This window comes from Elephas maximus, chromosome 2 (assembly GCF_024166365.1).
Source record: "Elephas maximus indicus isolate mEleMax1 chromosome 2, mEleMax1 primary haplotype, whole genome shotgun sequence".
In the NCBI taxonomy this organism is placed as follows: Eukaryota; Metazoa; Chordata; class Mammalia; order Proboscidea; family Elephantidae; genus Elephas; species Elephas maximus.
The window spans coordinates 215,520,110-215,545,705 of record NC_064820.1 but is presented as its reverse complement, the minus strand read 5'-3'; the positions used below and the strand labels follow the sequence as shown (position 1 = coordinate 215,545,705).

General features: G+C 47.3%; 1 protein-coding gene across 12 annotated transcripts in view; it reads left to right on the top strand.

The window, feature by feature from the left end:
• The window catches only part of MPRIP (myosin phosphatase Rho interacting protein), a 211,661-nt gene that overhangs the window by 56,942 nt on the left and 129,123 nt on the right, over window positions 1-25,596 (top strand). For all 12 annotated transcript variants that reach the window (XM_049874770.1, XM_049874771.1, XM_049874762.1 and 9 more), the window contains exon 3: window positions 421-486. In XM_049874770.1, coding sequence (XP_049730727.1) covers window positions 421-486 — 66 coding nt within the window. The remainder of the gene's footprint in view (window positions 1-420; window positions 487-25,596) is intronic.

Here is a 25,596-nt window from a genome sequence, read left to right as displayed (position 1 = left end):
TGCCAGACCTTTCTTCCCAGGTGGGTGGGTTTGAACTGCCAACCTTTTGGTTAGTAGCCGAGTGCATAACTGCTTGCACCACCAAGGGACTCCACTGTGTACCATCAGGAATACAAAAAGACTACTGAGGCATTGATCGTGTTTGCTCCTAAGGAGCTTACAAATTAAAAAAGCGCTTCTTGTTAAATCTGGATAACACATGTGGAAACACAGTGGGTAATTGGCCCCTCCTGCTGGCCCAATCTTGGCCAACAAGTCACAGTTCTTATGCTTTGGGTCCCTCTTTTCCTGCCACCTGTCCCAGAAATGGAAGCTGTCAGCCAGCGTCCCTTAGACACGGGTTAGTCAGCCATGGGGACTTAGCAGGCCAAGATCTGGGACCAGAGTCCTCTTAACCATGCACCCTGTGCTCCATTCCAGAAATGGCAGCGGAGGTTCTTTATCCTCTATGAGCATGGCCTCCTGCGCTACGCCCTGGACGAGATGGTAAGTGCCCTGTCTCTCATGGTGGTCACACAAGTGTCATGGATGAGCACAGCAACTGCGTGCTCGTGCTTGGCCGTCTGTCTGGGAGTCTGGAATGTTTTGAAGAATTCATGGCCACCGTGGAGATGGCCGTTCAAACCCAGGCCTTTGTTTTGAGGCACCTTCTTCAGGGGTTATGTGCAAAAGTAAGTATTGAGGGAGGAAATCACTTTTGCTCAAGGCTGGTAAGAGTTTGGACTGAGCCAGAGCACTTCCAATTAGAAAAAAGTCAGGGTTACACTCTATAGGTCTACAGTGAAGAAGTGTTTTGTTCCCTTTGGGTCTTTGATATGTTGCAGTAGGCTGGGGGACTTCCATGGCCCTCTTGAGTGTAGGGGCTTGGGCTGGCCCTCGTGTGTGTGCAAGTGTGCATGTGTGTGTGTGTGAGAGAGAGAGCATACAGGCATTTGTGTGCTGTAGTCCCAGAGTTGCTGCTTAATTCCCGTTCATATGATTAGTTTTACTTATATAGTGTGATCTTGGCTTAGTTTTTAGCTGAGCTCAGAGGCCTCTTGGTCGTGGAATCGTTGTTCCTCTGGGCACTGAGCTGGAGGGGTACGGGTTCCTCCCTGCGCTACCACTGACCTGCTATCCTACCTGTTTGCTGGGCTCGACGTGTGTTTGCACCTGTTGCTCCAGAGGCAACACTGAAAACCAACTAGGTGGAATGTTCCGGATTTTCTTAATCTCATGGTTTTTTATCTGATCTAAGTTATGACTCAGCTCCAAGCTTGATAAAGTGGTGAAGACGGAAGGTTTGACCACCTTTTCCTCTTTCATTTGAGTGTATATGTGTGTGAAAGTGTTTGTGTCCATGCGCGTGTACGTGTGCGCTTGTGAATATGTGTGAATGTGCATGCATGTGTGTGTATGCATGTGCATGATTGTGAGTGTATACATGAGTGTGCATACGTCTGTGTGTGCGCGTGTGCACATGCGCATGCGTGAACGTCACTGCGGTGACGCCTGGATCTAGTCCAGTCACGTCGACCCGTTGTGCCTCCTCTCCTTGTATTGATATTTTCTTCCTCTGAAATGAAAACTGTGGTCTGATACAGAGTTTGTGCCGAGTCCAGCATGAGAGGCAGTTTGGGACATGTTGTCTGGATGCCGGAGTACTGACAGTTCTGGGATGCCTTGGTGGTTCGTGGCAGCAGGAGTGCAGCATCTTCAAATCGGGACTGTCCTGGGAAGTCTAGTTGTACCGCGTACAGTAGGTTGACCCCATCCCATCTGGGGCTCGTTTCTGTGCTGCACAGGTGAGAGCAGGGTTCTGGAGGTGTGAGCAGGAGGTTGCTGTGCTTTCCCAGGACCTTCTGGCCCATCTGGACACCGGGCTTTAGGGCGGTCGTTATAGCTCATACATGTAAGGCCATAAATGGGCCCATTTTCACAAACAAGTTGTAATCTCTGTGATGTGGTACTTTCTCTACTTCTGTTTTTGGGTTGAATTAAAGCTGTGAATCCTTAGTTTTGTATTAACTCTAACTTCATTGATTCCTCCTTAGAAACAGTTCTTTTTCCTTCTCATTTTTTCTGGTGAGCATATTTGCACACAGTGAATGAGCCACAAAGGGTGTTTGCAATGGAAATATCTGCAATCCAGAGTAGTTTGGAAGTGACCACATTGGAAGTATGTACTGAAGGGGTGGTGGAATTCATTAGAGGTGAGGAGCAGGGAAATGACCCCTGGCTTTGCCCTGGGGGAAAGGAAGCAACCTGGAGGACAGACTCGTCAGGTAGGCCTTAGCCCCAGAATGGGTGCTAGACTCCTCAGAGCTTTGAGGTTTACTCTCCCCCTGAGCCTATCTGGCTCTTTCTTAAATCCAGCAGTAAATAGTCTAGAAGGAGCCTTGCAGGGGGAGGTCACTGGATTACATCGGGGCCGGGGTGGGTCCATGAGCTGTCCCCAAAACAAGCTCTCTGAACTTTCCTTGGTGACCGATTATTTCAGTCAGGAAATCTTTCTGTATAGGTCCAGTAGAATCCATAATTTCCTTTGGCTCAATTGCACGAGCACCAAGAGGGTAGCCGCTGGGGGCGCCATGGTTTTGGCACCAACGCAGAGCACACACTGCCTCTGAGAACCGCTCAGTAATTGAGACCAAGCCACAGGGACTGACACCTTATAGATATATTGTCTCACAGCAACCTGGATGGTGGCTGGATAATATTTCATGTGGCTCTAGGGCTGAGAGATGGGGCATGACAGCAATGCAGGGAAAGAAGCGCTAGGAAAACTTGGACTGAAGATGGGCCAGGGGGAGCCCAGAGTTGCAAGTCTGGTGTGACCCACTTTCTGGCAGATGACCTTGGGGCTGAAGGTGGTGTTCCACCCCCGCGGTGGGCAGTGCATATTCCCTGAACCTCTGGGGAATAACATAGCATTATTTCCATGAGTGCAAAAGAGCAGTGGCAGTCAAGTGGAAAGGCTTACAAGGGGTTTCCCTGTTGTATCAGGAAGTCCCTATGGGTGGAAGTTGCTCCCTGAACCAGTCAGGGCTGCCCTTGGGGCGAGGCTAGGCTGAGGGCAGGCAGATTTCCACCCCAGTGGCCAGCCCATGTGGCGTGACTGTGGAGACTGCATGTGAGTGAGGACTAGAGCCTCTCTAAGCGCAACAGTTCACACCAGGGCTTGCTAATTGAAGCTGTTCCAGACAAGCCAACAGTCTAGAGTCCCAGAGCTATAGTGTGGTACTCATCCTCTCTTCAGCCAGGACCCCTGTGCTGATTAGGCCAGTGGAGCCCAGGCCTGGGCCAGAGCAGGAGAACATCTTTCCAGGCAGAGTGCGGCGCAGTGAATTACCTAATATGGCCCTTCTAGCCATCGATGGCAGTAGGTAGCCATATTTTGATTCCCACAAAATGGGTGGGATTATGCAAATAAGGTGCTAGTAATGCAGATAAGATGTACAGAACCCTTGGGGGGTGGGGCCATCCAAATAAGTTACATGGAACCCTGATGAGGGGATTGGTCAGTTTTGCCATCCCACTAGGCTTAAAGGGACCCAATCCCAGAGGCAGAGAAGGGGGACCTCACTATCATCAAGAAGAAGAGCCAGGCGTGGAGTGTGTCTTTTGGACCCAGGGTCCCTGCACTGAGAATGTCCTAGACCCAGGAGATAGAGAGCCGTAGCACTGGAGACAGCGTGGGACGGTGCGGCAGAGAAGCAGTGGCAGCAGAACCAGAAGACTTGCATGAGACAACACAGTGGACTTTGCTGACCCACAGAATGAGGTGGCTACAGTAAGTGTGCCAATCTACAGGAGCGAGAGAGCTGAGCACCTTCGGGCAGAAGGCTTGCTCATGAAGTGGGGTGCCTCCAGGTTCTTACTGGCAGAGCTTTGTAACACTTGCCTGAATAGGGCAGAGACCAGGCCAAGGGACCAGTGGAGAGGTCTGCCTGCGGGCATGGCTGAAAAGAAGCTGATGGAAGAACTGTATCCTGAGGTGTTCCTGATCCTGAATTGTAACCTGTTACTTCCCTAATAAACCTCATAACTGTGAGTATAGTCTGTGAGTTCTGTGTGGCCATTGCAACAAATTATGAAACCCAACAGAGAACTAGAGAGTGCCACGGGAGGGATAGCTGATATCAGAATTGGTAAAAAGGTTGGAGAGAAGGAGGCATGTCTGACCTCCGCCTCATAGGAATCAGCCTTGGGCTGATGATCTTGATTCTCTCTCCTCCCCCTCATGAAGTTGGACGGAGTCTGATGACTACACACCATTTTTCACAGGCCATAGGTGGGCTGACTTCAGTGATGCTGGAGTGTTCTCTGAGGACACGGACTAGAGCCCAAGGGCCATGGGGCAGCATCTGGAGGTGTAGCATTGGTTGTCACCGGCAGGGGCGAGGGGGCATTGCTAGATGTTCTACATTTCATGTAACAGCCTCCACAGCAGAGACTTACTGGCCCCAAATGTCACCAGTGCTGAGGGGGAGAAACCCAGAGTGATTTGGTCAGTGTTTATTTTTAAATTAAAACATGAATTTGAGTTTCAGTTAACTCCATTCGTAAAGGACATGGAAGGAATCACCTGCCAGCTCTCTTGGGCATGAGGGAGGAGGATGGTGGAGCAGGTTTTTGCCTGCTGGCTTTGAGATCAGCAGCAGTGTGGAATGGGGTCATGCCTACCCCTGGTCTGAAGGTCATCAGTAGCGTGGAATGGGGTCATGCCTGCTCCTGGTCTGGAGGTTAGCAGCAGCATGGAATGGGGCCATACCTATCCCTGGTCTGGAGATTGGCTGTAGGCACCCTGCACATCAGGTAGCTGGAACTCAGCAAAACTGCTTGTGTGTGTCTCCGGCCACGCGTGCCCAAGTCCTGCGCCTTGCCACATCCATCTCTGAAGGCTCAGATCCTACAACTACAACTGCTTCAGCCTTCACTCAGCCTGCGGCCTCCTTCTCAGTCCCTCCAGAGCAAGAATCTGCTGCCTGTAGTAAACTGTAGCACTCGATCTGGCCTGTTCCCTGAACACTTAAAGTCTGCTTTGAGTTGTTATTTGACTTTTGTACACTATTTGTTTTTATTTGTTTAAATGTTATCTTGCCCGCTCGATTGTGACTTTTCCCCCTTGTTTGCCCTGTAATTCTAGGTGTCTCCCCATGTTGTATGGCACGGGCTTGGCAGCACAGTCAGCCTTCAGTAAATATTTGTTGAGTTGAGCCAACCAGCTCTGTAAATGCATTACTGCAGAATTTCAAATCCCAGCCTGGAAAGAGGGAGGGTGAGACGGGAAGAGGGAGAAGGTGGAAGCCGGGATGTTCTGGGAGCAGGATTAGTTAGGGATGTCGTGGCTCTTTGTGGTTACTTAGCAGACGGAGAAATCCTCCAGAGGGCTTTGAACAGCAGATGCGGTTATCACACGCCTTTGTTTGGGTGGACACGGGAGTGGAAAGGGGGCTCTCAAGAGGGCTCCATGTCGGTTGTGGACTCTCACAGAGGACGTGACCCTCCTGGGCCGGCTGGCCGTGCCTGGAGCAAGGGGGTTCTGCTGGGGCTGGGGCCTTTGGACCTAATCCAGCTTCTGACCATTGGCCTTCTCTCCCAGCATCTCTGAGAGGGGACTAACTTTTAGGAATCTCTTTTCCTTTTTTGGGAAATTTCTTTCTCGATACACCCACATACCCTGTACTGGTGAGTGTAGAAGCGAAGCAGATTTCCCAAAAAAGGAAAAGAAATCTCCCAAATGCAAGCAGAGGTGAGGTGGGCTCAGGGCAGCCTCACAGACAAATGCAAGCCTGAGGCATTTGGCTGGGCCTCTGGGCTTTCAGGTTGGATGAAGAAGGATCTGGAAACCTGAGCTGCCGCCTCTCTCCTCTGCTCTTGTTTCTCCCTGTAAAACAGGTTGCCTGTTACTTGACCAGTTCTGCTGCTCTGCCTTGAACTTTAGAGTTGTCTAGGGACTGATAGGGAAACCCTGGTGGCATAGTGGTTAAGTGCTACGGCAGCTAACCAAAATGAATTTACCAGGTGCTCCTTGGAAACTCTCTGGGGCAGTTCTACTCTGTCCTATAGGGTCCCTTTGAGTTGGAATCGACTTGACAACAACGAGTTTGGTTTTTTTAGGAATTGATAGCGAGTTTAGGTACAGTTGTCATCAGAGCCCAAACGAGCTGGAAGGGTGTCTCAGAGAGAAGAATGAACCCAGAAGGGAAGCAAGAGCAGGAGAGGTGTGGGGACCAGAGGGTCTCTGAGCTGCATGTGGGCAGCCTGTCTTATTGCTCTCACTCTTTCCTCTTGGAAGTAGGTGAAAAGATCGTCTGATGCTCTTGAGCCATCTCTGCTCTCAGAGAAACAGACCCTGAGTCCCTGCAACTGAGAAACAGTGGGTAGATTTGTAACCAGTACTTCCAGGTCAGTCTCTTAGCATTTGGTGTTTTTGTTTCTTCTTAGCCAAGCCCTCATTATAGTCAGGACAGATGGTGTCTGTGTGATTTCGTAGGGGTCTTTGTTAAGGACCTTTAGCTCAGTCCCCAAACATCGTGAAGGAAGTTCCTTTAGCTCTTGGGCACGTCGTGACTTTTTCAGGAGCAGTCTCTGGGCTTGTCAGTCCCATAGGCTATGATGGTCCAGCCAGAGAAATGGATTTGGGGTCCTTGTTTACTCGTATGTAAAAGAATGGGCTTGGACTAGATGATCTTTAAAGGACTCTTGGAGTATGAACAGTTTAGGATTCTGTCTTTTTCAAGGTTTTGTTTCTTGTAGTTGAAGAGAGTTCAGGAGGTGGCTTTGCTCCCAGGATCTTTGCCTCTCTCGTTCCTGACAAATTCTTGATGTTGTATAAAACCCTGAGCACTGCACAGGTGGCGGGGTGCAGAAGGAGGGTGTCGCAGCTTCACAGCTTGGCCCTGCCCTGCCACCTTTGGGACTGTCATTTCAGGTTTCTCTTCCCCTCTGCAGCCAGCACCCTAACCCCATCTCACTCACCACACCATCTTCTAGACATTCTACTGCATCTCTGCAGGGCTGGGCCAGGACTCTGCAGGTAACTAACCACTCCCAGTGAGCTTGCCAAGACCAGCTTTCACCTGTCCGCTGTTTCCCCCAATTTGCAGCCTGAGGAAGCGAGGGAAATGGGTTCTTCTTCCTTCTGGGTTTTTGTTTTGTTTAACTTACTGTGGTAAAATATATGTAACAAAAAATTTGCCTTTTTAGCCATTTTTAAGTTTACAATTGAGTGACATTAATTACATTTTCCGTGTTGTGCAGCCATCACCACTATCCATTTATAAAAATTTTTCATCACCCCAAGAGGAAATTAAGCAGTCACTCCCCATTTCCCCCTGACGCCAGTCCTCGGTAACTTCTGATAAGCTCTTATTTCAATGTATTTGCCTATTCTAGGAATTTCATATAAGTGGGGTTATTAAATATTTGTCCTTTTGTGTCTGACTTGTTTCACTCCGAATAATGTTTTTGTGGTTCACCCACATGGTAGCATGTATCAGGCTTCATTCTCTTTTTATGGCTGAAGGCCTTCCCTCATTTGTGAAGTACTTTTACGCTATTTGAGTCATTGGTAACCATAGTGGCTCTTGGATGCTTAGCAAAGAACTGTGGGTGAAGGACACAAAGCCGTAAAAGGGTCCCTTTTGTGGCCGAGCTCACAGTCTGTTGGGAGTCACACAAACGTGGAAATTAAATACCATAGCCAAACAATGATGTATGATATTAAAGGTGGGGGTTTGGGGGATCAGAGATGTCTTCTTGAGAGAAGAGGCAATCGAACCCTTCCTGCTTGTCACGGAGATTCTGGATGAACAGCGCTGCACGAGGCACTGTGTTGGCTTTTTGGGTACATTATCTCATGTTGCCCTCACAACAATACTACGAGATGGGTGTTATCATTTCCACTTCATGAACAAAGAAACCAAGGCTCAGAGAGATTGTGAGGCCATGCAGCTAACAAGTGACAGAACCGGAATTTGTATCCGGCCATATTCTAAAACCAGTGTGCTCTCCTGTACATCCCACTGCTGGCTACATGTATGGGAAAGGATTCATTCACTTGAACTCAGCGCAAATTTGGTGAATTGATAAATTTTGTGCAAATTGGAAAATATATTCAGATGCGATGGAGGAGGAAAAAGAAATAGAAAGGACTGATACGGCACAGGCAGCAGTCAACTTCACATTTGTAGTAACCAACTCAGTATTTACTGACTGGACAGAAAGGATTTGTGCTGTCTGGATCATGTCCTTGAGTTGTCAGGGTCCCAAATACGTGTGTGTGTGTCCTTTTGGGTCAGAGCCATTCTTTACTGCTTCAGCAACTTTGTAACCTTGGCAAAGTGGATGTAACGCAGGCACGTCTGGTGTTGCGTCCAGTTCAGTGAGGGGTGGGGAGAGGCGGTCGTGGCAGACTGTAGGTGTAGGCGGGTAGGGAGAGGGTGTGTAGGTGATCCTGCCTCTGGTTGCCCCAGCCTTTGTATCTACAGGTCTGCTCCTGCATCTGCAGTCGCCTGCTGGCACGTATGGGCCCACTTGGCATCTTGGCAAACATGGCAGGCTTTTTTTTTATTATTATCACCCGCAAGTAGCCACACCAATTGCTGCTCAACAGGGCTCTTTCAAGATGTTGGCGAGAACATTCTGTCTTAGAACCAGATCAGTTTTGGACTCTCAGGGAACTGACTTTCAAATCTGAGGAGAGGAAGAGCAATCTCTCCTGCCACCTTCTGCCTGGTCCCCATCACACCCCAGGTGTGGCTCCAGAGAATTAGGGGAGCCTCTGGGATCCAAGTTCACGTTGTAACTTACATTTCAGGTGGGGAGCAGCCAGGTGAGGTGTTTTTAGGTGTTTTGTCTATTGCAGAATTATCGTAGGCTAGAAGCATCCTGTAAAAAAAGAAGAAAAAAAAACGTGTTTTTCTTTTTTTAGAAGCATTCTGTGGTGAGGTGAGAGGAACGTGGTGAATTGAGCAGCTGAGACCCAGGTAGAACCTGCTCTCGGTTGATGGAATTCTGAGCTCCCTTGTCTTTGCTTTTGCCTTCTGTCTTCATGATTGTAAAAAGGAGACTGGTGTGCACGGATACTCATTGCAGCACTATTCACAAAAAAAATTGGAAACAGACCAAGTGTTCATCAACAAATGAATGGATAAGCAAAATATGGTATATACTTACAATGGAGTGCTACTCAGCTGTCAAGAGAAATGAAGTCCTCATACATGCCACGACATGGATGAACCCTGAAAACATTATGCTGAATGAAAGAAACCAGTCTCCAAAGGCCACATATTACATGATTCCATTTATATGAAAAGTCTAGAATAGGCAAATCTATAGAGACAGGGTTGGGGAACAGAGGCTAAGGGGTACAGTGTTTCTTTTTGGGTTAGTGAAAATGTTCTAAAATTAGATTGTGTTGATGGTTATACCACTCTGAATATATTAAAAACCATTGAATTGTGTACTTTAATTGGTGAATTGTATATGAATTAAATCTCAACAAAGCTGTAATAAAAGAAAGAGGAGACTTGGTTCAGTCTACTTTATTTCCTCCCCAACTTGGTATTGTGGAAAAATCACTGCACTGGGAGTCAGGAGAGCGACTTTTGCCTCTTGGTGCAGCTCTGTGATCTGAGCGCCTGGACCGCCCGCAAGCACCACCGCCTCAGCCCCAGCCGCTCGCTGGGCATCGTGCACAGAGCCCAGTGCAGTGTGCTGGCTCCTGCATGTCTTTAGAGAAGCCAGAAATTCGGACTTTTATTGGTAATCTTCTGATTTTTAAAAAATGCTTGGCAACTAACGTTATTAGTTGCCATTGAGTTGGCTTTGACTTATGGAGACCTTATGTATGACAGAAGAAAACGCTGCCCAGTCCTGCACCATCGCGAAGATTAATGGCATGTTTGAGCCCATCGTTGCAGCTCTTGTGTCAGGCCATCTGATGGAGGGTTTCCCTCGTTTTTGCTGGCCCTCTGCTTTACCAGTATGACGTCCTTTCTTATCCACTGATCTTCCCTGATGACATGTGCAAAGTAAGCAGTCTAAGTTTCGTTATCCTGGCTTCTAAGGAGCACTCCGATTGTATTTCTTCTAAAATTGATTTGCTCATTCTTCTTGAAGACCACAGTATACTCAGTATTCTTTGCCAGCACTGCAATTCGAATATGTCAGTTCTTCTGTCTTCTTTTTTTAATTGTTCAGCGTTTGTATGCATATGAGGTGATTGAAAAGACCCTGGCTTGGGTCAGGTGCACCTTAGTTATCAAAGTGACATTTTTGCTTTTTAAAACTTTAAAGAAGTGTATTGAGCAGATTTTCCCATCATTTAATTTCTTAACTGCTGCTTTCATGGACATTGGTTGTTTATTGGTCCAATTGTGAGCATTTTTTGTTTTCTTCACTTTCAGATGTAATCCATATTGAAGGATGGGTTAAGTGCTTCAAGTTGTTTTCATTTTCAGCCGGTAGGGTTGTGTTATCAGCATATCACAGATTGTTAATGAGTCTTCCTCCAATCTTATTGCCACATTCTTCTTCAGATAGCCCAGCTTCTCAGATTATTTGTTCACGACACAGATTGAATAAGTAAAGTGAAAGGATATAACCCTGCTTGGACACCTTTTCCAATTTTGAACTAGGCAGCATCTCCTTGTCCTGTTTTTATATTAAAAAAAAAAAAATAAAATAACAAACAAACCTGTCTGGCCTAGTTCAGCCTGTGGGCCTCAGGATTTTTTTTATTTGTACCGTAGACTTTGCTTTTTCAGAGGAAATAATTCCATCTATGCACCAGGATGAGCTAGAATTTGGGTGGCCTTTTTTCTAGCTGTACCCATTTCTTAGGCTTGTCATGTGGTGGGGCCAGGGAAGGGGTGGACGTGAGACATAGATACCTGGAACTAAAGGAAGATAATTTCATTTTAGAAAATGGTGTGATGAGGCTGGAGGGGCAAGACAGACAGCCTGGGGGAAGTGCCTTTTGGGAGAGCAGTGGTGTCTTTGCTTCCCAATGTGTGCTCCTCATAAGGAGGAATGGGGGAGCGAGCGGTTGGGGGGGATCTGTTGGGGAACGAGGCATGGGCAGCCAGCTAGTGACAGGCAGAGCTCTCTACACCCCCGCGCCCATGGCTCTTGCTTCCGTGGACTGGCTTAGCCACAGGTAGGACGTCCACCTGGGTTCTTTCTTCCTGTGTTTCTTCTTTTTTGTTGTTGTTGTTACAATCTCGAAACTAGGAAATTTATATTGATACAATAATATTAACTGATCAACAGAAGCCCAAAACCAAACCAAACCTATTGCCGTTGAGTCAATTCTGACTCACAGAGTTTTTCTTCTTTTTTTAATTAATTGTGGTAAAACATATATAACAAAACTTGCCATTTAACCATTTTAAAAGTGTACAATTCAGTGAATTAATTGCATTCACTGGGTTGTGCTACCATCACCGTTATCCATTTCCACAATGCTTTTCATCCCCCAGAACAAATTCAGTGCCCTTCAGCAGTAACTGCCTCACTTGCATTTCTTTAATGCCCGTTAAACTGAGCTAACTTCCAGCCTGCAACGCTTTTCTATATGTGAGTGTATATCCCAAGAGATTTGTAGAAATCAGAACAGATACACGTAGTGAGAGGCAGAGAAGCTCCTCAGGCACAGAGACCCTCGGTGTTTAAAGGGCAGAAGAGAGATGGGGGCCAGAGAGGATATTTAGATTAGTCTTGTTTTTTAAAATGATACTGTATTTTTGGTGAAAGTGTTTACAGCGTAACAGGTTCCAACACAACAGTTTCTACACATATTGTTCAGTGACATTGGTTGCATTCCTTTTTTCCTTATTGCACAGGGTTTACTTGTTTTCACAAAAGTAGAATAACAACACTGATCTACCGTGGCTGATGTGGTCAGTGCCCCATCCGTATTTTCTGGGATGTCAGTATCATTTTTGTTGGTGGTGAGAATATACGTAGTAAAACACACCAGTTCAACCATTACTACATATACAGTTTAGTGACATTGATTACATTCTTCGAGTTGTGCACCCATTCTGACCCTCCTTTTCTGAGTTGTTCGTTTCTCATTAACATAAACTCACTGCCCCCTAAGGTTCCTATCTAAACTTTTGAGTTGCTGTTGGTCACTTTGACCCCATATAGATAGTTCTTAAAAGATCATAATACTCAAGGCAGGCCTTTTTTCTTAGTTAAGCTAACTTACTGTTTGGTTTCAAGAAGACTTGAGGGGATATTTTTGGTTGAAGTTTTAAAGATTATCACAGGGCAGTAGTTTCAGGGCTTCATCCAGCCCCCATGGCTCCAGAAAGTCTGGAGTCCATCAGATGTATTTTTAAGTTTGTCGTGTTTTTGGCTTGCTTTGGTCTTCAAGCTTTTCTACACAGCTCAGTAGCAGGGCGGAGGCAGGCCTGGTGGTGTCAGAGGGCTGTGCGACCTGGTATTCTGGTGTGGGACTCAAACAGTGAGGATTTTCATCCAGTTACTTTCCTCTCTGCCTATTTTTCCCATCTGTGGAAGCCTCACAGGGGTTGTTAGACTGCCATACACTTTGGATTCCTGCCTGCCTCCTTCTCTGCTCGTTTCCAGTCCTGTGCTTACTAGTGTAATGATTAGTATTTTTTAAAGTAACTTTAACTCTGAAGTGCTTTTCATCCTGTGAGCAAGATTAAGGGCCGTCATAGATGGAAGTGACTGCCCTGAAGTTACACATCGTACCACATTTCACTCGTCCTCCGGGTGTTCCCATACTTCAGTTAGGAGACCTCTTGCTTTTTTTTTTTTCTTTTTACTGTTGTTGGGAGTATACACAGCAAAACATAGACCAGTTCAACAGTTTCTACATGTATAATTCAGTGATACTGATTACATTCTTCAAGCTGCACAACCATTTTCACCCTCCTTTTCCGAATGTTCTTCCCCCATTAACAGGAACTTACTGCCACCTAAGCTTCCTATCTGACCTTTCCAGTCGCTGCTGTCAGTTTAATCCCATTTAGATAGCTCTTCAAAAGAGCAGGATGTTCAAGGCAAACGTATTTACTTAATAAGCTAAACTATTGTTCGGCTTAAAGAAGACTTCAGGGGAAATTTTTGGTTTAAGGTTTAAAGATTATCTCAGGGCAACAATTTTGGGGATTTATGTAGCTTTAGAAGGTCTGGGTTCCATGAGAATTTAGAATCTTGTTCTGTATTTTCCCCCCTTTGATCAGATTCTTCTATAGAGTCTTTGATCAAAATGTTCAGTAATGATAGCTGGGCACCATCCAGTCCTCCTGATCTTGTGGAATTAGGCACGCATTCCATGTCCACCTCCTATTCCTGATTCTCCTTCTTCCTCTGCTGCTCCAGGCGAATAGAGACCATTTGTTCTACCTTGGATGGCCACTTGCAAGTTTTTAAGACCCCACACAGTATGCAACAAACTAGGAGGTAGAACAGAAGCACTAAAAATGATTTTAGGCTGGTTATCTGGGATGTCCCCTGAAACCATGACTTTAAACCCCCCAAACCAAGAAACCAAATCCCATGAGGTGTTGGCTACATGTACTTAAGTAGCCTGTGCAGCTGCTCTTTTTTTTTTTTTTGGTAAAAATGTGTATCATACAGTATCTGCTAGTTGAGTTTTTTTTACAGGGGTACAACTTATTGACAATAATTACATTAATGGGCTGTGTAACCGTTACCCTTCATCAGTGTGATTTTTCCATTGCTGTAAACAAACTCAGTGCTCCATTAGCAAAAACTGCCCCTTTGCACCTGCCCCTGGTAACCACTAATAAACTCTGGTCTCCATACATTGGCCTATTCTTCTTATTTATTTTTTTTAATAATTTTTATTGAGCTTTAAGTGAACATTTACAAATCAAGTCAGTCTGTCACATATAAGCTTATATACAACTCCCACTACTCTCCCCCTAATGAGTCAGCCCTTCCAGTCTCTCCTTTCGTGACAATTTTGCCAGTTTCTAACCCTCTCTACCCTCCTATCTCCCCTCCAGACAGGAGATGCCAACACAGTCTCAAGTGTCCACCTGATACAAGTAGCTCATTCTTCATCAGCATCTCTCTCCTACCCATTGTCCAGTCCCTTCCATGTCTGATGAGTTGTCTTCGGGAATGGTTCCTGTCCTGGGCCAACAGAAGGTTTGGGGACCATGACCGCCGGGATTCCTCTAGTCTCAGTCAGACCATTAAGTCTGGTCTTTTATGAGACTTTGGGGTCTGCATCCCACTGATCTCCTGCTCCCTCAGGGGTTCTCTGTTGTGCTCCCTGTCAGGGCAGTCATCGGTTGTGTCCGGGCACCATCTAGTTCTTCTGGTCTCAGGATGATGTAAGTCTCTGGTTCATGTGGCCCTTTCTGTCTCTTGGGTTCTTAGTTGTTGTGTGACCTTGGTGTTCTTCATTTTCCTTTGCTCCAGGTGGGTTGAGGCCAATTGATGTATCTTAGATGGCCGCTTGTTAGCATTTAGGACCCCAGACGCCACATTTCAAAGTGGGATGCAGAATGTTTTCATAATAGAATTATTTTGCCAATTGACTTAGAAGTCCCCTTAAGCCATAGTTCCCAAACCCCCGCCCTTGCTCTGCTGACCTTTGAAGCATTCAGTTTATCCCAGAAACTTCTTTGCTTTTGGTCCAGTCCAGTTGAGCTGACCTTCCGTGTATTGAGTATTGTCCTTCCCTTCACCTAAAGTAGTTCTTATCTACTAACTAATCAGTAAATAACCCTCTCCCACCCTCCCTCCCCCCTCGTAACCACAAAAGTATGTGTTCTTCTCAGTTTATACTATTTCTCAAGATCTTATAATAGTGGTCTTATACAATATTTGTCCTTTTGCCTCTGACTAATTTCACTCGGTGTAATGCCTTCCAGGTTCCTCCATGTTATGAAATGTTTTACAGATTCGTCACTGCTCTTTATCGATGCGTAGTATTCCGTTGTGTGAATATACCACAATTTATTTACCCATTCATCCGTTGATGGACACCTTGGTTGCTTCCAGCTTTTTGCTATTGTAAACAGAGCTGCAGTAAACATGGGTGTGCATATATCTGTTCGTGTGAAGGCTCTTATTTCTCTAGGGTGTATTCCGAGGAGTGGGATTTCTGGGTTGTATGGTAGTTCTATTTCTAACTTTTTAAGAAAACGCCAGATAGATTTCCAAAGTGGTTGTACCATTTTACATTCCCACCAGCAGTGTATAAGAGTTCCAATCTCTCCGCAGCCTCTCCAACATTTATTATCTTGTTTTTATAGAAGTGAGTGGGAGACCTCTTTCTTTAAGTGAAATACTGTATGGAACCTTAATATGATATTTAAGACTGACACACTTCCTTGAAGTTGTGGAATATTCCCGGTCCTTCCCCCACTGGCTCCACAGGCAGCTCCAGTGGTGGCCTGGACCACCTCAGGTGTCCCAGTTGTGTACAGGCTTCTTCCCCAAAGGCCAGCCTCCACGGGTCTGTGGGGGAAGGTGTCTCTGTTCTTATGTCGATCCTTTAGTTAACTTATTTTTCCAAAATAATTGCTATTTTTTAAACATTTGCACAAGTAGTGTTTTTAAATGCCTTGCAAATGTTGGTTGACAAGGGAACAACAGCCAGACTTTCTAAGTAACTCATAGGCATAAGCAGGAGCTTGTGATTCGGAGGAATTGGCGAGAGTGGCTGGGAGGCAGAAGGGGCTGCCAGCAACTGGGGATTGGGGTGAGGGAGGAGGTTGGAGGTGACAAGGTGCAGGGCTCTGCAGTCTCACGATGTCCAGAAACCGTGTGTGAGCCAGGGGTGCTTCTGGACATGGACTTGCCCCACAATTGTCCCTTATTCACCTGCTTTGGGAGGGGTGTTTTAATAATTTCTTAATGACTCATAAGTATTTAGGGGATAAAATATAATCTGTAAATCCGCATTTTGTGGGAAAGAGTTTGAGATTCTTGGAGGAAGGTGAGGTGTAAGTGCAGTGCTGCTAGTTGTTGCCGTGTGGTGGGCAGGTGAGGTGGGTCCCAGGCCTGTGCAGTCTCTGCATGCTTCCTGCAGGCCACTTTGCTTCAGGGCACCTTGGACCAAATTTAAGTTATTACTAAGTTTTAAAGGTGAGTTAGCAAGTATGGGTCCAGATGAACCCTAGTGGGATTGGAAACTTGTTGTGACTAACGGCCAAGGCCTGTGGTCAGTGGCAGAGCTGGGAGCTGTTAGCTAATAAGTGCCATGCGGCTTTTTTCAGTTTAATTTATTATGGTGCTTGCAACTTTGGATTCCCTCATTAGAAGGAAACATATGACTGTAGGGATGTTATTAGTATGTGACCTTAAGTACAGATGCTGTTCTCTGAAAACTGGGGGCTGAACTTTAAGCCCCTCTCCTCCCCTCCATTTAGCATATGCTGGGGGTCAGGGAGCTGGGGAAGAAATTCAGTGACTTGTGTGGGTGGAGCTCGGGGTCATGGCTTGTGAAAACATTTGCACCTGGACCTCTTTGAAAGGAACAGGGCTATGCCTCTAGCCTTTTCTCTTCGTCTAAACCCCGGCCCTGGTGACCTTTTCCACATATGGAACAATCAGGGGGTAGAGGCTGCCCATGGCTCATCCTAGGGCTGTGTAGGGAGAGGGGGGCCCAGGGAGATGAGCACATCCTGCATCTTAAAATCAGAAGGCTTTTTGGAGGCAGCTGGGTGCAGCTCTTCCAGTCTGTGCATGAGAGATCCAGCCAGGGAGGTGGCTAAGACTCCCCACAGGTACTCAGTGCTTAGGGAGGGGCCGCCAGCCAGGTTCTCAAGTCCCTGACTCCTGGTGGAGAGGGGTGGGGCTAAATATCTTCCATAACATTTGGATGTAGCAAAGGTGTTCAAGTATAAGGGCAATCTAGACGTTCTATCTTCCAGTTTTGGAATCTTTCACACAGATGGGCTTAAGCCTCAGTGAAGGAAGGCGTTGGATAAGAGCGCGCAGACTGAGTGGGTGAGGAGAGCCAGACGGAAGGGAGCAGGTGTCAGCCAGGTGGGTGGTATGACTCTGCAGACAGCCCTTAGTCCTTCTCAGTAACAGACACAGGTCTCTGCTCCCATTTGGTCTGCGTAGATATGATTCCCTCCTTCCCGCTTCTCTTGTCCCCAGGACAGCTGTTGAAGCACATCTGTCTCTTCACCCAGACAGTGAGCTCCCTGCAGGCGGGGACTGTCCTTGGCTTTTGGACACAGGGAATGAGTAGGCCACCCTAGCGTGCGGTGGGTGCTAGTGCATGCCGGCTACTGGGTGGATGAGGAGTCTGCTGTCCTCATTGACTTTCTGGTACTTCAAGCCTCCATAGTAAGCGTTGATAAGTAGGCCACCGCTGAAAGCCAGTGTGAGAGAGTGCAGTGGACTTGGGCTGCCCAGTGAGTGGGGCACTTCAGTGCAGCTTATTTTTCCTTCTCAGAGGAGTGGGGAGTCAGGGCAGCAAAGTGGCTGTCAGCTGCCTGCCTGTGTTTAGTTCCTGTGATCCATAATTAGATACCCACGTTCCCCACACTGCCTTTCCCAGTATGCCTGTAACAATTGAGTGGGGAGAGCTCTGGACACCCACGATTAATTACAAAGGAGGCTGGAAAAGAGCTCATGGCTTGTCCACTTGGGGTGTCATCTGCCGGGTCCCTTGCCCTGGGCATAGCTCGTTTAGTGGTGGGTGGAGGTGATGGGGTGGTGGGTTTCTGCAGCCCACACCTTGCGCATGTTTCTTCGGAAGTAGCTAAGGAGGCGGGCTGTGATTGGCACTCTTGTCAGGTGTCTCAGGGCGTGGGTGGGCCCTTCCGTAGCTGCTGCCTCCGTGCTGTGTAGGGTGAGTATGTGTGATAATGGGCCAGTATCTCCCTCCCCGCAGAGAGAGAGAGATGACTTGGGCATTAGGAAAGTGAACAGCTTGGAATAATTGGTTCGGAAACTAATTAAGTAGCAGCAGGGAAAGAACTGCCGAAAAAGAGTCAATTTTATAGGATTTAGTGACAGAAAACATTTGGGGTTGAAAAAGCAGAGCCTAGTGGCTGGTGCCAGTGTGTCCATGGGTGCACACAGGCACTCATGCATGATGCAAGAGGTTGGCTAGCATGAAGCCAAACTGCAGAGTCTCTTCCTCTCCCATTCACCTCTCAGCCCCCACAGTCATTGCACCCAGCTCTGCCTGGCCTGACCAGGTCTTCTGCCATGGATTCTCCTAGGAAGTGGCTGTGCTGTTGGTCAGAGAACAGCCTGAGGAGTCAGTCCAGTGAAGGCCTTCATTGTGGATCAGCAGCTTTTATACGTGGGCTTCTTAAGCTCTCCCGCCTCCCTGCCCCACTCCCCTCCACAAAATACTTTTTCAGAAGAATCTTTTCTTTGGAAGGGAAGGGGAGGGAATGTTCTTTATGATGAGAAAGCTTTAACCCAGAGAATTATTCCAGTGGTAGAATTTAAAAAATGACAGTCAGGATGGGGGTGTTTTACAGAAAGGGTATCCTACACGTTCTACTGTGTGGTGACCCATGCAGGAAGCCAGCCCAGCTCACAGGCACATGCACATTGATGCATCGCTCCTTTCCAGTTGTTTTCCTAGGGCCTGGAGTGTGTAGGGAACCAAATTCCAAGTGGTTTCATTTTGCGGGGAGAAGACTGATAGCAATTGTAATGCAATATGTAGGTGTATGAGTTCTCTGTGGCTGCTGTAACAGATACCACAACCTTCCTGGTTTAAGGCACTGTCATGTATTCTCTTCCGTGTCTAGAGGCCAGAAGTCTACAGAGTCAGGGTTTCTGTGGGACTGGCTTCTTCCAGGGGCTCTGCGGGTAGAACCCGTGTCTTTGCCTTTTTCAGCTCCTGGTGGCCGCTTGCCTCCTTTGGCTCATGGCCCTTCTCACTGCAGCCTCTTGTTTCCATCGTCAGCTCTTTTCCTCTTCTGCAGTCAGATTTGTCTTGGCCTCCTTGTTATGAGGACACTTGGGATTGCATTTAGGGCCCACCTGGACAATCCAGGATAAGCTCCCCATCTTGAGATCCTAAACTTAATCACATCACACCTATAAAGTCCCTTTTACCATGTAAGGTAATACACACAGGTTCCCGGGATTATTAGGACATGCATATCTTTGGGGGCCACTATTCTGCCTACCACAGTCAGTATGATCGGAGGGAGCTAACACACAGTGCTTTGGAAACAGAAGGGCAAGCTGGCTCTATCTGGAAGGTTCCATGCAGAGAAAGTGCTGGGCCCGGGCTGAAGGGCTGATGTCGCATAGCCATAGACCACGCCTTCCCAGCAGAGGCATGACTCCTGTGTGACCAGCGGGGAATGGTTGCCTTGTCACACTGTCATCCTTCTTATCTCCTCGGCTCTAGTTTAGGGCTCTGGAATGTTCAGCTGGGTTAGCAGTACTCATGGGAATGAAACAGAGGTACTGGAGATGGGAAAAGGGAACAGCAGTGCCTAGAAGATGGGAGGATGAAAGATGGCCTCGTGGCACAGTCCTCTCCTGGGTCTCAGCCTCTCCCTGCTTCCCAGTCTGCCTGTTTGGAGGATGAATCAGAATCATGGAATGTTAGTGTAGGAGAGAGGACCTTAGAGATCAACTGCTTCTCCCACAGATTAGGATCTGAAGGCCTGGAGAGAAGTGACGTTTGCCCAGGTAGTGGTAGCATGGGGACTAGCCCAGGGTACTCTGACAGCCTCTCTGACTTAGTCAGCCCCTTGAGATGAGCCCTTCAAAGTGCAGGTTGCAGCAGAGCACATGGCTGAGCTTCTGTGCAAGAGCTGGTGCCAGGGAGAGGTGAGGAAGAAAGTGCTCCTTGTCATCCCACCAGTGAGGCTGGAGCTATGTGTACTTCTAAAATACAAGGTGTGAACAAGTATGGTGTTGCCAGCTAAGTTCACAGGGCACCAAGGTAAAGGAATTGGGACAGTGCATTTGAGGGGGAGGGAGAGGCTGAAACTATCAGGAAGTCACTGAGTCTTTAGAGTACTTCAGACAGACCACTTTGTGACCCACTTCCAACCACGCTATGGCACCCTGTTGTAAAGCAGGGTGAAACATCTTGGAGGCATAATTCTGAAGGCTGGGTGTAATCTAGTGTCTGAACTTGTCTCTATTCAAGAGGAGGAATGAGAATCAGGATCAGCACAAAGTTGATTCCTTTGAGGTAGAGGTCAGACATATCTTCACTCTCGGACCCTTTCTCCATTTCTGATGCCAGCTGCCCCTCCCACAACACACCCCACTTCTCTGCTGGATTCAGTAATTCGTTGCAATGGCCACATAGAACTCACAGACCATACTCACAGCTGTGCGGTTTATTAGGGAAGTTACAGGCTACAACTCAGAATCAAGATCAACTTCGTCAAGCAGGACAGCTTCTAACCAGGACAGCTCTCAGCTCCTCCTTAGCTATGCCAGCTGACTGCCCACCTCTTGGTTGTACCAGCTGATGGCTCTTCTCTAGGCCTCTGTCCTGCTTTGGCAAATGTTACAGCTCTTTAGCTCCACTGACAGAGTCCTCAGAGGCACCCTGTTCTGCCACCAAGCCTCCTGCCAGAGGCACTCAGATCTCTCTCTCTCCATGGTTCCTGCTGCTGCCTTGCACCATCTCACACTGTCTCCAGTGTTACAGCTCTTAATCCATATTACAGCTCTTCCAGGAGCTTCCCTCTCTCTCTCTCTCTCTCTCTCGTTGCCTCTCTCTCCTGGGTCTAGGAGGTTATTAGCCAAAGGACCCTAGGCCCAAAGGGCATGCTCTGCCCCAAGCCCTTTTTAATGGTAGTCAGATCTGCCTCAAACTCTGGGACTGGCCTTTATATTCAATTTCAAGTCATGGCCCTCCCAGCCAGACCACGAACTGACCAATCGCCTCAGTAGACTACAAGTGACTCAATTTGCATGGTAATCAACCAATCCCTTGCAAGATTCTGGCCCAGCCAGTCATTCTTGGCAGAATTATAAACTCAAGGTCAGAAAGGCCATATATAAAGAGAAACCCTTTGCCTAGAGAAGGGCCATCAGCTGGTACAACCAAGAGGTGGGCAGTCAGCTGGCATAGCTGAGAAGGAGCTGAGCGCTGTCCTGGTTAGAAGCTGTCCTGCTTGACGAAGTTGATCTTGATTCTGAGTTGTAGCCTGTAACTTCCCTAATAAACCGCACAGCTGTGAGTATGGTCTGTGAGTTCTATGTGGCCATTGCAACGAATTACTGAATCCAGCAGAGAAGTGGGGTGTGTTGTGGGAGGGGCAGCTGGGTTCTGCTTCTGCTCCATCTGCCCTGTGTTCTTTTGCAGGTAACCTTTGATGGAGCAGGTCGTCTCTCTGCTTCGACAGGAGGGTGATAGACTAGACTGTTCTTCAGTGTTTGATAGGCAGTACTCTAATTTTCTTCCTTCTTAACCCACTGGTGGGGATGTACCTGCCTTCCTGTCAACCAGGTGAGAATATCGGTGGCCCAACAGTGCTCTGTGGTGCCAGGCCGCCACTGAATGGCAGTGACATCAGGCCATCTGTCCAAAGGGAGCAGTGGCTATCACCAGGGCAGAAGCCTCAGGCTCACTTCCTCCAGGTAGCTGCTACATGTTTTAGAACTAGTTAACCTCTGTGATCCATGCAGAAGAAAAGCAAAATCGTGCACCAGTGATGGTGCTAGCTGTGCCCACTGTGTTCACATTTGACCCTTAAAATGGTCTGCGGGAGAGTAGTAGCTTGCCCACAGTCGGGATGTTTTCTGGGCAGAACTGGACTCTCACACTGAGCCATGGGTCAAAGGCACTGTGAGTGGAACACTTTGGCTCAATTCCTATACTGTGAGCTGAGCCCAGGCACCCTTCTGGCTCAGGGATTCCAGAGCTTTCCCTGGTTAATGTTTGAAGAACTCAATGAGACAGCAGGGTAAGCTGTAGCCAAAGTCGTTACACCTTTGCAGGGTGTGGTTGGGTTGCCTGGTACCCATCAAGTGTCTGTCCTCAGCATGCTGGGCTGGCACAGAGAGGTGGCAGTGTAGAGGAAAGGGCTGGGCAGCCCCTTACCCTCAGCTCCCTGAGGTGACTAGTGTCTGAAGACTACACCAGGTGGGTGGATGGGGTTTGATTTATGCCTGGGTGTGGGGGACATGCCTGCCTGGCCCTGATTTCCAGTGGATTTTCAGGAGGAAACCCACACAGCACCTCACATGTCCTGGTCGCAGCAGTTTAGGAGTTGCTCTAGCTGTATCTGAAGGTACCGGGAGAATGACAGATGTAGCATGGTGTTGGGAGGGTCCTTGGAGACATCCAACCCTCATGCTTGACCAGTGAGGAAACTGAGATCCCAGAGGAAGGAGCGGCGTCCTCAGTCTCCTTTCAGAGACAGAGTTCTACTTCCATGTGGAGCACTCTCACAGCCTGAGGTTGTGATTGTGTGCTGACAGGTCAGAGGTCTTTGTGAGATCGTGAGCTCTTGTAAAAACGGACACTTGTTCGCATTTTCCGTACCAGCAGACCCCATGTGTGCAGAGTAGAACTACTCTATAGGGTTTTCAAGGCTGTGACCTTTTGGAAGCAGATCGCCAGGCCTGTCTTCCAAGGTACCTCTGCGTGGGTTTAAACCGCCTACCTTTTGGCTAGCAGTCAAGCGCTTAACTCTCTGTGCCACCCAGGGATTCCTTGTGTCCACAGTAGGTGCTAGCAATTGTTGATTAATAGAACTGCGTTGTCCAAGGCTGTACAGCTGGTATTGCAGCTCCATGGCGGATCAGGCGATCCTCATCTAGTGCTCATACCACTCTGCTCACAGTTCACCTCTGGCCCCACCCCTGGCTTAATGAGGACTGAGAAGGGCTGGGGGCAGGGGAATTGGGGGGCAGGGCTGTGGGCTGTGTGTTTGAGAGAACAAGATTTCTTATCTTCTGGGGCCTGTATTCCAAGATGGAGGACACAATTAATACTGTATGAGAAAAGGTTAGGAAAACATTTGCCTAGCCCAAGTGTACCTAGGCATGGTTTCTTATAAACGTTTACATTTGGGAGAGTGAGGTGCAGAGTATCACTGTCAATTTATGGGGATGTGGTGGCAGCCCACATTACAAGGGACCAAGTACTGGAACTGAGTTTCCGATGAGCGCCCTTAGCAGGAAATTAGCCCACGTACTTCACTGGGCCTTGCCCAGCTCTTTGTTTTTGTACAACAGCCCTGGCCCCAGGCTTGGGGTTAGACAGGCAGATACCTCTAATCCTTTGTCTTTTCTTTCTTCTTTGGGCAAGGTTCACTAGAGCAGGTATGGGGGACAGAGAGACCAGAACATGGTTGGTGTGAGTCCTTGATGGTTCCTTTGAGACTCCTTTATTTCCCTTCATTTGCTTCCGGCCACGTTTTCTCTCTTCCCTTGGCCCCTGGACCAGGTCACTGTGCGCAGCTTCTTACTACCTTTTTGTTGCTGAATAACTACAAATCCTGCCTTTTCTAAAACAGGAAAAGAGAAGTAAAAGTTTGCTCTTGAGGTGACCCAACCCATTTTGTCTTTTCTACCTGGGCTGTGTAGGGAAAGACAGACGCTCATATAGGTGATGTCAGTGGACATCCAGCATGTCTTTTGGAGTCATACCTCATGTCCCACTGCTTTGGGCCCTCACCAGAGCAAGGAGAGCAGCACCTGGCAAGATCAAGTGTAGGTTATCACCTCGCCCAGAGGGAAAGGAAGCCCTGGTTCTCTGCAGAAAGGAATGCGAGTGGACATGCTTACTCTGTTCCGTCATCCACTCATTAACCACTGGAGAGGTCATGGGTGTTGGTGCTTACAGGGTGCAGTAAGGGTGGCCTGGGCAGTGGTTTGGGGGATGGAAGAGAGGAGAGGCCTGCTGTATATTTTACCCTTTTGGTTTAACAGCATATGAATGCTTGATAAACTGGTAGCAACTTTGGCCATGCTGGTTTCCTGCATATATTGGTAGCCTTTTTCTTATCTGGGAGAAAAGCACTTGCCTAATTTTAGAACAATCCAGTTGTTTGATTTAAACTTTAAGTTCTCCCCAGAGTCAAATGTTTAAACCGTAACAACCTTGGAGGGTTGGCAATGATCTTTTCATCACTTCTTCAGGCCCCATAAACTTTCCACGCAGCAAATGCCGTGTCCCCGTAGATCTTTGCCTTAGGGGGAACAGTCTTCTATTTCTAAATTTTTTTCTATCCAACTGGACAGCCTTGGCTAGGGAAGAAAGTCACATGTTAACACTCTTACAGAGAAGTTGCACCCAGAGCTGACTGATGAGAGAGTTTGGTGGTTAATCTCTGAGACCGTTTGAAGGTTAACTGTATATTCTGATTGATGTGGCAGTGGCCCAGTAATTTTTTATGGGGTACATAATATACAGGGGCAGTGGTGGTTCAGTGGTAGAATTCTCACCTTTCATGCCAGAGACCTGGGTTCAATTTCTGGCCAGTCTAGCTCATGCACAGCCACTGTGTGCCTGTTGGTGGGAGCTTGCGTGTTGCTATAATGCTGAACAGGTTTCAGCGGAGCTTCCAGACTAAGATGGATTAGGGAGGAGGGCCTGGCAATCTACTTCCAAAAATCAGTCAGCGAAAAGCTTGTGGATCATAGTGGTCCAGTCCATAATGGATTATGGGGTTGGTTGGCACAGGACCAGGCAGCGTTCTGTTCTGTTGTATGTGGGTTGCCATGAATTGGGGCTGACTCAGTGGCAGCTAACACATAATGTATACCCATTTCTGTCCCTGTAGCTCAGTATTTGTCCTGGGATATTACTGTGGCTACTGACATATATGAAGGCTGAAATGAGCCAGCTGGGAATTTTAAAGACACCATGGGGCTTTAATTTTTTTAAAAAAATAGGACACGTGCATAGTTTAAAAAATCACATATGTACTATAAGGCCTATAATATAGAATAGCAGTCTGCTACTCTGCACCGTTCCTCCTGACTCCTATTTCCCAGAGGAAGCCACTTTCACCTCTTATAGCCAGAATATTCTAGTACTCACTACTCTTCTGCCTTTTTAAATAACCCATGTTTATACTGCTAATTGTTGAGTTTTTAAAGATATTGATTTTATACACTATAGGGTAAGATTTAATTCTTTCACCTACTTGGCTTTGTGACACACACACGTACCTACTCATGTTTTCTCTCACCCTTCTTCCAGGCTCCCAAGGTAGTTATAGTAAATTAAATATTGGGGTTAAATCAGTAGTGTTTAAATTATTATGACAATATATACAGTGTGCAACTTCAAGCCCTGTAGTGAACTATGAGTATATTTCCTTCCTCATATAACTTTTGGTTTTCCTTGCAGTTAATAATTGCTTTTTTTCACTTTGATTTGCTTTATTTTCTGTGTTATTATTTCTGATAGAACTCCAAACTTTCTGACAGAGCTATGCCTTCCACCCTACACCATCATCCCAGGAATTCTCTGTGTCCTTCTGCTGTATTTCTTACATTGGTCTGTCCCCTCCCCCCCCCCTTTTTTTTTATTTACTTCTCCATTTGGGGAAGCATCTTGAGAAAGATGGGAAGGAAGAAAAGTGTTGAGACCTTGCAAGTCTAAAAATGCCTTTTCTAGCCACGCTCTTGATTGGTAGCTGAGCTGACTATGGAAGTTTGGAGTTTTGAAGGCACTGC